The sequence below is a fragment of the Microsporum canis genome, genomic scaffold, assembly GCF_000151145.1.
Source record: "Microsporum canis CBS 113480 supercont1.9 genomic scaffold, whole genome shotgun sequence".
Lineage (NCBI taxonomy): Eukaryota > Fungi > Ascomycota > Eurotiomycetes > Onygenales > Arthrodermataceae > Microsporum > Microsporum canis.
Window position 1 is genome coordinate 432,410 of NW_003299161.1, and position 10,611 is coordinate 443,020.

Here is a 10,611-nt window from a genome sequence, read left to right on the forward strand (position 1 = left end):
ATATGAGACAATCATCACATGACCAACTTTACTCATGCCAAGACATAAAAGGATGAAAAAGAAGAAAAGGATGGTGTAGGCAGAGTTGGTGAAGGGGTGTTTCAAGATGCCCACTGGAGAAGTACAAAGTTGGACCGTTTCTATGGGGATTCGATAGTCCTACCCAAGTAGCCAGGAGGTATAATCTCCGAGCAGGTTATGCTTTGGGTACTTGTTAACTGCATTTTACCTGTGGTACAAAGTGACCCCGTGTCGTTGTTGCCGTTGGCGATAACTGGGAAAGAACAGCATGGCACACAGCCAAGGTGAGAGCCATGTCGTGTCCTCCCCGTTTGGGCAGAGAGAGAGCAGGGCGAGGGCAGCCTATCAGAGCACCACAGGCCCAAGGGCCAGCCAGTCGACGCAGACCGATGTGCAGACCGATGTGCAGCCTATAGAACTATGTATGCAGTCTATGCAGGCATCTGATGCAGCAGAGAGTCAGCATGGCGGGCCTGGCGGTCTCCGCGGCCCAATGGCCTTGACAGGCCTCGACGGGATCACTGGAACGTTTGGCGACGTGGAAGTTGAGTGGAATGCATGCTGGTAGAATGCCTGTACCAGACTGTTAGTTAAACTGTTAGACGTAGGGCCTATAGAACCTCTTCGTGTTGTTCCTCCTGTTTCCTTGCTGTTGCTGCTCACTGGCGTACAACCCTCGCGGGCTGAAAGCCTGAAACTGCTCGCCATCGCCAGGTTTGCACTGTCCTCTAGCCGTAAAGAGTCCCTTTTCATCTTGTACCCTTGGTTCTTCTATGTTGAAAGGGGGGTTATTTGTTGGTAAACGTCGGTCGTCAAGATTACCGCTTTAGGACGACGACTTCGACTTCAACTCTTCGACTTCATCGCTTCTTCTACTACAACAACTTCGTCTTCTACATCTTCATCAGAGCCATAATAATCATCTTGGTTGGGATTTGTATCTTGAGCTACCCGCGCGGCTGCATGACGGCCTCACCTGACTTGCATCGAGTTTTTTCCTTTTCGGCTCTTCTCTTCTCTACTTCTTCTACTATCTTCTGGTCCTCGGCCACAAGTCCACCACGACAGAGAGGACTTCTGGATACAGGTCTGGATAAGTCTCTGCGCTGTAGACACGCTGTGTAGGGTGCAGATACACACGGATACGCGAGTAGAACCCGTCTCTCGTTTCGTCTGATCGTGTCTCGAAGGGCCAGGGGGAGGGCCGGCGGCCACTTAGTCGACCCCAATCCACCAGATATACACCGCAACACCGTCACTTCCACCCATCGAGACGCCAAAAAGACAGTACATGACGGTACAAGACGTCTTTAACAGCTACAAACGCCTATAAACCCGAGATTTAGTCCTGGTAAGTCGCTCTTCCACGCTTTACGCGCGCCTGAATCTGACCTGTCCCAAATTTCCTGTCCAGTCCATTTCGAGATTCAAGCACCCTCAGGTCCTGACAGACGCCAGGTCTATAGCTATCTCTCTCCGTGACCCTTCTGTCTCTGTCTGAGTGTTATCTTTTGTGACCATGACAATTTCACCTTGAGCACGTCCGAATATCAGTCTGCAAAATCGCCTCTCAACCATGGCTGGCGCACACACCCTGCCAAAGGACTTTACCTTCTTCTCGCCAACCGAGTCGGAGCCCAGGACGCCAGACCGTCCCCTTCGCGATCTCTCCAACCCGCCACGGCCTCAGCACGCCTCTCATCGCGTCAGGAGACGGCGCATGGAGCGGAAGCCCATCCCCTTCTGCGCGCCAGACGTCCCTTTGCCCTCCATTGAATTGTCGCGTATTTCGCCGGCAGACTCGGCCAGCGAGCAGCCGCAGTCCATCACTACCGCCTCCTCTTCCGCCATGCTCGACGGATGCGGCTTCCTCGACGTGCCTCGGCGACAGAGGGACGAACCCAAGACGCCGCCGGCCCAGATTCGCGACCTCGTCTCTCAATCGTTCGAGAACGGTGCCGCAGATGGGACGACAACTCCAGTGGGCGCGTCCATCAGCAGGCCCTCATCCGCCTGCTCTCACGCCTCAGATTCTTCCTTCTCCTCCACCTCTGCCGCGTCGTTCGATTCATTTGACTCATTCCCCTCTTTTGGCGGCAGCTGCACCAGCCCTGAGACCGAGATAGACGACCCCTTTCTTGCCGTCACCCTGCCGGACAACAAGCATAACCTCGACACCCCAACCAAGTCTGTCAGGAACACTCCCGTAATCCCGGCTCACCTCAGCCAGAATCAGCGCTGGTCCTCGGAGATGGACCATCACCTCTGGAACACCTACCAGACGCACATCCAGGACCCGACCATCACCCCCTTCAAGATGCTGCCCGGTAGCCTGCCGCCACTTGGAGTTTCCCACCGTGTCGCCCGGGAGGCGCGCAGAGCCTGGCTGAGAGCGAAGCAGCCTCAGTTGTCGCATCCTCAGTCCCAGTCTCAGTCCCAATCCCAGTCCCAGTCTTCCCACCCTCAGTCTCAGTCTCACCCCCAGCCATCAGAGAGCGCCGATTCTACCGGCAAGATCACCCCTCAGTGGCCTCGCTCCGATGCTGCCACCAGACGAAGACTAAAGGAGCTGTGTAAACGGAAATTCTCCATTGCTCCTCACTATCAGCGGCTTTTGGAGTCTCGGAGCCCGTCCCCGCCTCCAGACATGCTCAGCAACTACACCACCATTGCCACACCTGTCCCCTTTACTAGAGACTTGGGCATCTCTCTCGTCTCCGGAACCGTGCCTAGTGATCCCCCAGAGGCTGCTTCAACCCCTAATATAGTTTCCAACACCGCTAGTTCAATAAAATCTGCCAGCCACGACGACGACGACATCCCCCGCCTCGGCTCTCCCTTCATGTACCATACCTGGGGCCCTTCAAACTCTCGTTCTCGTGTCTCCCAGGCGGATACCACCCCAGTTCAGCCTGCCGTCGAGACTCACGATACGGTCCATGTCACTGGTTCTCGCTTACGCTCCGGAATTGCCCCTGACCTCTTCACTCCCAAAAATCTCCAACATCTGCCCGAAGTCCCAGTCCCGGCTGATGCCAAAGAGCAGACACCACACCGTGTCCGCATCCGTACGCGCACCAGAGGTCTCACCACGAATAGCAGTGGCTACAACACCAACAACGACATGCTCAACATTAACTCACGTCATCGACTGATTCAGCTCTTCACTCCCCCTTCGGGCTCTGGCTCCAATGAAACGGACGACCTCCCTCCTCATAGCCAGGCACACACACTCGAAGTTGAAGGAGAAAGAATCAAGCGTCTGGGCTCTCCCTTCAACCTCGATCTGCCCGCTAGCAAACGTCCGCATCCCCAACCGCGGCAGTACTACCGTCCTCGACACGCACCCTCGCGCTCTGACACTTTTCTCATGCATCCACCTATACATACCCAAGGCCAAGCGGCTTTCCCTAACCTCTCCTCGGCTGCAGACATATATACGTCGGATACGGATCGCGCACAGGCTCCAGTAACGGCACTACACTCGCCAGAGGCATAGCTTGTTTGTCAGTTATTCCTCCCTCGCCCACGCTACGATATTCTGCAACCCATCCACTTTATTTATTGCTTAAACTACGACGAATGATGATGTGAAACGACGATACTGCATGCTAGCCTTTTGGAGTATTTCTGGTGCCTTATCCGTATTATAATGCGTTGCATGATCATTTCTTGCTTCCAACGACAACTTCAATCCTCTCCGACCTTTAGACATGGCAAAGAAAAAGAAAACCATTTCCCCGGCGTCACCATATGGCGGACCACCCTTTACTTTCATATTCTTTGGTTCGTCAGTCCACCGAAGTTGATATATTGTCGAGCACGGAACGGAGTTTTGCTTCCCTCTTTTTTACGCTTCTCGCACTTTGTAGGAGACGACGAGAAAAATGAACCAGCAGCAGCGACAACGACGACTATGACTACGAGCAGACGAATACACACAAACGTATGCCCTTGCGTTAATTTGCGACATCACACTCTTATTTCTCTTTTTTTCATCGATATTGAATACTATACGACCCTACCGACGATGACGACACTACGTCCATATTTTTTTACTTTGTTACTCATGGCCATGCTTCGTTCCATGATCCGGCTGTATTCCAGCTATATATCTGGCTATGGTACGAACCTGATATTGGGTTTTCGTGGCTGGTATCACCTCTACCTACACTCTCTTGATCTTTTCTACTTTTTTCTCCCTTTTTTCGATCTCTATTCTGCACTTTAAGTCTGAAATTTCAATCCCAAACTCAAACGCCAAAACCCCCAAAAACTCGAAAAAAAGGCTAAAAACACTATGAAAATCTCTAAAAAAAAGATCTCCCTTGCTTAATTTGCACGATATCGTACCCTGCTTTATCTATTCTTCATCTCCTTGTCTACATTTTATTTCCTGCACGAATGACCTGTGAAATGATCTGGCCATGATCTCCAACCGATTCTTCTCCGTACCCCATTTCTCCCTCCTTTGCTTCTTGGAACAGTACGAAATACAGCGTTGAACTTGTTAAACCGACCACCTGCTTGCTGCCTTTTTGCCTGATGACCTGACACGATGAACGATGCGAGACAACGATAAAGCATTTCTGTTCTTGATATGAATTAGTTTTCTTCTCTTCTGTTCTTTCTTTTCCAGCCTTCCTTGGATTTCTTGTCCCCGACTTGATGTCAACAAGTGGGCTTTGCCTGTTTTATTTTCTAGATATTGGAATTTAAAAATACTTCTTTGATTTGGACTGCGCCGTGGCTTTTTTTTTGGATAATAATTATAGACTCTATAGGTGGTTGCTCAAGGCATTGTACAGCCAACTGACCCTGCAGCAGGAGCTCTTACTATGTACAACGGTTCATACGGCAAGGATTCGACGGAGCGATTCGTCTACTTTCCGTTGTGCCTTACATTCGTGTGAGACGATTGAGAAATCGACCTGTCTTTGTTTGCTACGCCGTTGATGATACACATGAAGTCTAGTCCTTAGATGGCTGGTTCCTATTGATATCTATCAATATAGGAGCAACCCCAGCCCCGAACAGCCGAGCTAATGCCTGTCCCGGAGCATCGGATTCATCTTTGGTATGCATCATCGCATCGATGGCATCTTCGACACTCTGAGAAATGTCCAAGCTGACGACTATAGCTCTTATGCTCAGATGAGTCGCCGTCCACTCTGTTTCAATGCCAATAGGGGCATTGCAACCACTCCTGAGCGCACACATCAGAACACTTGGCAAGGCCAATAATCTATCGGCTGATCCAGCAGATGAGTAACCTTGGTGTCGCCTCCTGCGCGCCCTGGGCCGACCGCGCGTGGAGGATCCCACTGTCCCTAGAGCCTAGCCGTTGACAGATATGGTAACCGATTCCAACCCGCTCAAGGCCACAGGCTGACATTACACTATGTAGGTATACTCGCCTGTGGGATTGTCAAGCTTTCAACATTGCCGCGTACATTGGCAAACCGCAGAGTCGGAAATAGACGACGAAGCTGTGCTGAGGGACGCACTAAAGAAGTAGCAATGATAGCACCTTCAGGCAGTGTCTGTAGGCTTGTGTACGGTAGACCAGCCTTGACAGGAATGGCAGCCGGGTCACAGCTGTCAGGGAGCTTGGTTGACACATCTGCAACGTTCGATATATTCCTCTTCACGGATTTGAATGGAACGTGCCTTTAAGACGGGTGCACGACAACGTCTAGCTTGCCAAAGTTAGCAACTCCGCCAGCTCTGCCGTCCATAGGTTCTTTACACCAAAGTTATAGAGCGCAGTAAGTGTAGCGAGGCCGTGTGCTCGCTTCTTATCCTTGCATGACTAGTTAACATGTGTAGTCAGGTGTTTATTACGTTCTAGCTTAGGCTCAACTTCAGCCTGGGCTGCACTACACTTACTGTGAAGGAGTTTTTATACAGGAGATACTCTGGAAGATGCTAACTATTATCCCATTGCTATCGAAGAGATACAAAGAGAGCAACGTCATCTACAGAGTACATATGTACGTCCTCCATACTAGTACTTACACTGTACAGCCACCAAACAAGGGCGTGCATCACCTGAGGATTCGCAACCGGGCCGTCATTCCCAGCTAGCTTTCATGCAGTGTGCCCGCCACAGCCTTTTGGGTGCACACGCTGCGTACACCCAAAGTAAGTAGTACATCCTGTCAAAAGGCGAACAAGGGTTCATCCTGGAGGTTACATGATAAGAGCTTTCCAACTCAAGGAAGGGTTATACGGGTTCTGCCTGCACTGATGAGATTGACTAGCAGCCCCATGAGGTATTTCATGGCGGTGGGCAGGTTCACCAAGCAAGATATGAGAGAGATATGCGAGAGATATTTCGATACATAGGATGCTGCCGGGCCGCGGTATATACATGACAGTTTATATGGTCCAACCAGCCCTGTCTGTTGCTGTGGAGAATGCAATATCCTAATATCCGACCCGCGATGGATCCTCCGATGCGTGTAAGAACGACTCGTTAGTCAACGGAAGTCTTCCATGGACAAGAAAAGATAGTCTTTACCAAGAGTCTTTGAATTTTTCACTGCGGGTCGGTCTACAAAGGTACAGTCTGACCCTTCAAGGCACACGACAGCGTCTGTGTATACGAGGGATGAGGTTCGTCTTTGCGCCCGAGCAAAGCTTGACATGTCTTGAAAACGCCATGGAGGGCTCAAGGAAGAGGAGGCGGAGGCCGGATGGAGGGCTCGAAGGCAAAGGAGCCAGCCTGCGGTTCGAAGAAGCCATGGGAGCCGCCCTAGGCTAAACTCTCGCCTCTTTGGCTGAGGTAATTAGCCCGTTAGGAGTGGCTGTTTTATTCGCTCGCTTTTGTGCAGCACTTGATGGGAGAGCTCGAACCGGCTGGGGGAAACGACGAGACATCCCTCGTATGCGGTGGCTGGTCTTTGTCCCTTGCGAGGTACATAGTATACAGGTCGGTCGACGCTGAGAGCAACGCCTCTTGGAAGAAGCAAGAAGAAGACGAAGCTGATTCGCCGGAGAGAGAGTTTTTCTCCATTTTTCCCCAAGCTGGTTACATGGATGGAGATATATAAAAGCTTTGCCTGTCACCGTCCGCCATACACATACCATTTACCCACGCTCACACTCATACCATATATACCATATATATACCGTGTGCGTATATATATGACGGCTGAGCTTCCAAGCTGCCATTGACGAACGACTCTCTGACTGCCCGACGACAACGACGACGACGGCTGCTTTCAACTACGACAGCGACGCACCGAGCGTTCAAGATGGGCCGTGAAGAGCCCGACGTCGAGGCGAGCGAGTATGCGGCGCCGCCGCCGCCGCCGGTGTACGGGGACGAGAAGCGAAACAACATGCGGGCGATGGTCGAGGCGAGCCTGCACGACACGCGGTACAACCAGACGCAGCGAGGCCTCAAGTCGCGACATGTCCAGATGATGGCGCTCGGGGGGACGATAGGGACCGGCCTCTTTGTCGGCTCAGGCCAGGCGCTGGCCATCGGCGGGCCTGCGTTCCTGGTGTCGGCGTACCTGTTCATCGGGGTGCTCGTCTACCTGGTCGTCACCGCGATCGCGGAGGTGGGCACCTACCTGCCCGTCCACGGCGGGACGATGAGCTACTACGGCTTCCGGTATGTGTCGCGCAGCCTGGGCTTCTCGCTCGGCTACCTGTACTGGTACTCGCTGGGCATCCTGGTGCCGAACGAGATCGTGGCCGCCTCGCTGATCGTGGGCTACTGGAACGACTCGATCAACATTGCGGTCTGGATCTCGATCTTCCTCGTCGTGATCGTCGCGCTCAACCTGCTGCCGGTCCGCTGGTACGGCGAGTCCGAGTTCTGGTTTGCCGGCCTGAAGGTGATCATGATGCTGGGGCTCATCATCCTGGCCTTCGTCCTGTTCTGGGGCGGCGGCCCGTCGCACCAGCGGCTCGGCTTCCACTACTGGACGCATCCGCGGCCGGCGAACGAGCACATCGTCAAGGGGGACGCGGGGCGGTTCGTCGCCTTTCTCAAGTGCATCGTCCTCAGCGCGTTTGCCTTCCTCTTCGCGCCCGAGCTGATCATCCAGACGGCGGGCGAGATGGAGTCGCCGCGGCACAACATCCCGCGGGCGTCGCGCCGCTTCTTCTACCGCCTGGCCTTCTTCTACATCCTGGGCTCGCTCGCCATCAGCGTCACCTGCCCGTCCAACGAGTCGTCGCTGACCCACGGCGGCGCGGGCGCGGGCTCGTCGCCGTTCGTCTTCGGCATCAAGAACGCAGGCATCGCGGTGCTGCCGGGGATAGTCAACGCCGTCATCCTCACGTCCGCGTGGAGCTCGGGCAACTCGTACCTGTACATGTCCTCGCGCGCGCTCTACTCGCTCGCCGTCGCCGGGGACGCCCCGCACATCTTCCGGGCGTGCAACCGCTACGGCCTGCCGTACATGGCGCTGGCGGCGAGCGCGCTCTTCCTGCCGCTGGCCTACCTGGCCGTCGGCAGCGGCAGCTCGCGCGTCTTCAACTGGTTCGTCAGCTTCACCAACACGTCCGCCTTCATCAGCTGGACGTGCTGCTGCATCATCCACTTCCGCTTCACCAAGGCCGTCCAGGTCCAGGGCATCGAGCTCACGTACCGGTCGCGCTTCCAGCCCTGGGGCGCCCGCATCGGCATCGTCGGCTTCGTCCTGCTCATCCTCATCAACGGCTTCGACACGCTCTTCCCGCAGCGCTTCAACGCCTCGGACTTCCTGACCGCCTACATCGGCATCCCGGCCTTCCTGGTCGTCTACTTTGGCCACCGCTGGTACACCCGCTCCGACCCCTGGGCCTGGCGGCCGGAGGACGTCGACATGGTCACCGGCCTGGACGAGATCGTGGCCGCCGAGCGCCCCCTGCCCGTCCGCACCGGGTTCATGAAGTACTTTAGCTACATATACGAGTAGTCCTGCTCGTTCTCCTGCTCGTTCTCCTGCTCGTTCTTCTCCTTGTTCGTTCTGCTCTGTAGCATGACGCCTGTAGCATGACGCCTGTAGCATAGATACGATCTAGACGAATGAATCTACTTTATAAACCATCTTAGCCTTGTGCAGGGTAACTCGTAACAACAACGAAAGAATGCAGCACCAGTACCAGCGGCTGCCGACCGCGACGTCCATCCGGCTGCTGCGCATCGACGGCCGCGACAAGTTCAGCCCGCTGGAATGCACGCTGCGGACGGTCGACCTCGACGCCGCGCCGCCGTTCCATGCGCTGTCGTATACGTGGGGGAACCCGCACGCCAGCGCCCGCGACGGCCACCGCTTCACGCAGCACTACAACGCCCTGGACGCAGAGTACCGGTTCCCCAGCGCAGGCGTGCCGGTCAAGTGCGACGGACAGCGGCTGCTGGTCAGTCGCAACCTGTACGATGCGCTGCGAGACGTGCCGGCGGATGCGTGGCGGACGGTCCTCGACCGCCGCAGCGAGACCAGGCTGCACACCCACGTCGACGGCGAGATCCTGGTGGAAGCAGAAGGAGAAGCAGAAGCAGATGAAGCGGCGGCAGCAGCAGCAGCATCATCAGCATCAGCAGGAGAAAGGCCGGAGGAGTGGCTGTGGGTGGACCAGGTGTGCATCAACCAGGCGGACGCGGACGAGCGGTCGGCGCAGGTCGACCTGATGCACCGGATATACCAGCAGGCAGCCTTCACGCTGGTCTGGCTGGGCCGCGAGGACGGCTACACGAAGCGGGCGGCGCAGCTGATACCCAGGCTCGCGCGGGCGGGCAGCCGGCTCGTCGACAGCAGCATCGTCCCGTACGCGCCCAACGGCCGCGAGCTGCACGCCAGCGAGGGCATCCCGTACGTCTCCGAGGGCGAGTGGGACGCCCTGGCGGCCCTGTTCCAGCGCCAGTACTTCCGCCGGCTCTGGGTCGTGCAGGAGGTCGTCCTCTCCGGCGTCGTCGTCGCCTACTGCGGCGGCGTCGAGATCCCCTGGCGGCCCTTCTGCGTCGCCGCCGAGCTGCTGCACTCCCGCCAGCGCCGGATGGGCGCCGCGGCGTCGGCCAGGTACGTCGCCCTGGGCGAGGGCGGCCGCGGCATCGAGCAGCCCGTCGTCCAGCTGCTGCAGTGGCAGGACCGGTTCAGGTCTGGTTCCGAGGACAGGCAGAGGGCCGTCTCGCTGGAGAACCTCGTCTTCGACACCTGGCACTTCCTCGCCACCGACCCGCGGGACAAAATATACGGGGTCTACGGCCTGCTCAACCGGGCCCAGGCGGAGGCGGAGGCGGAGGCGGGAGAGCGGAGGCGGCCCCGGTGGAGGGCGGACTACGCCAAGCCGGTGGAGCGGGTGTACGCAGAGGAGACGAAGAGAATCATCTTCGATGCCGGCGAGCTTCGCATCCTCTCCGCCGTGCTGGACCATTCCTGGCGCAAATAGCGTCGCTGCCCTCCTGGATGCCGGACTACCCTGTGCCCTGGACGAACATGATGGCTGCTCACGCCAACGCGGCCGGGAAGCCTGCCCGTCCCCGCCCGTTGTTTGTAGACGACAACCAACGAACCACGACGACGAACGACGGAAAACGACCAAGGCCCGGCCCGCTTGGGGTACGCTGACCCGTCCGGGGGGGCTTCC

At 56.1% G+C, this 10,611-nt stretch overlaps 6 protein-coding genes across 6 annotated transcripts in view; 5 read left to right on the top strand and 1 right to left on the bottom strand.

Moving 5' to 3' along the window:
- Window positions 1-289: 289 nt before the first annotated feature.
- MCYG_08629 (uncharacterized protein) lies at window positions 290-589 on the top strand (the record flags this gene model as incomplete). Its single annotated transcript, XM_002842752.1, has 1 exon — window positions 290-589. The coding sequence occupies one exon, from the start codon at window positions 290-292 to the stop codon at window positions 587-589; it is 300 nt and encodes a 99-aa protein (XP_002842798.1).
- A 1,008-nt stretch (window positions 590-1,597) lies between these two features.
- Window positions 1,598-3,520, top strand: MCYG_08630 (conserved hypothetical protein; the record flags this gene model as incomplete). Its single annotated transcript, XM_002842753.1, has 1 exon — window positions 1,598-3,520. The coding sequence occupies one exon, from the start codon at window positions 1,598-1,600 to the stop codon at window positions 3,518-3,520; it is 1,923 nt and encodes a 640-aa protein (XP_002842799.1).
- Window positions 3,521-4,992: 1,472 nt separating this feature from the next.
- On the bottom strand, window positions 4,993-6,069 carry MCYG_08631 (porphobilinogen deaminase; the record flags this gene model as incomplete). Its single annotated transcript, XM_002842754.1, has 6 exons — window positions 4,993-5,358; window positions 5,439-5,691; window positions 5,722-5,764; window positions 5,787-5,833; window positions 5,885-5,937; window positions 5,983-6,069. 6 exons carry the CDS (start codon window positions 6,067-6,069, stop codon window positions 4,993-4,995), a joined length of 849 nt encoding a protein of 282 aa, XP_002842800.1.
- Window positions 6,070-7,280: 1,211 nt separating this feature from the next.
- On the top strand, window positions 7,281-8,939 carry MCYG_08632 (proline-specific permease; the record flags this gene model as incomplete). The annotated part of the gene is made up of 1 exon (XM_002842755.1): window positions 7,281-8,939. One exon carries the CDS (start codon window positions 7,281-7,283, stop codon window positions 8,937-8,939), a length of 1,659 nt encoding a protein of 552 aa, XP_002842801.1.
- A 172-nt stretch (window positions 8,940-9,111) lies between these two features.
- MCYG_08633 (ankyrin and HET domain-containing protein) lies at window positions 9,112-10,413 on the top strand (the record flags this gene model as incomplete). Its single annotated transcript, XM_002842756.1, has 1 exon — window positions 9,112-10,413. One exon carries the CDS (start codon window positions 9,112-9,114, stop codon window positions 10,411-10,413), a length of 1,302 nt encoding a protein of 433 aa, XP_002842802.1.
- Window positions 10,414-10,460: 47 nt separating this feature from the next.
- The window catches only part of MCYG_08634 (uncharacterized protein), a gene marked incomplete at both ends in the record, with an annotated part of 1,086 nt that continues 935 nt past the window's right edge, over window positions 10,461-10,611 (top strand). The window contains one exon of the mRNA XM_002842757.1: window positions 10,461-10,583. Within this exon, the coding sequence (XP_002842803.1) occupies window positions 10,461-10,583 (123 nt within the window). The remainder of the gene's footprint in view (window positions 10,584-10,611) is intronic.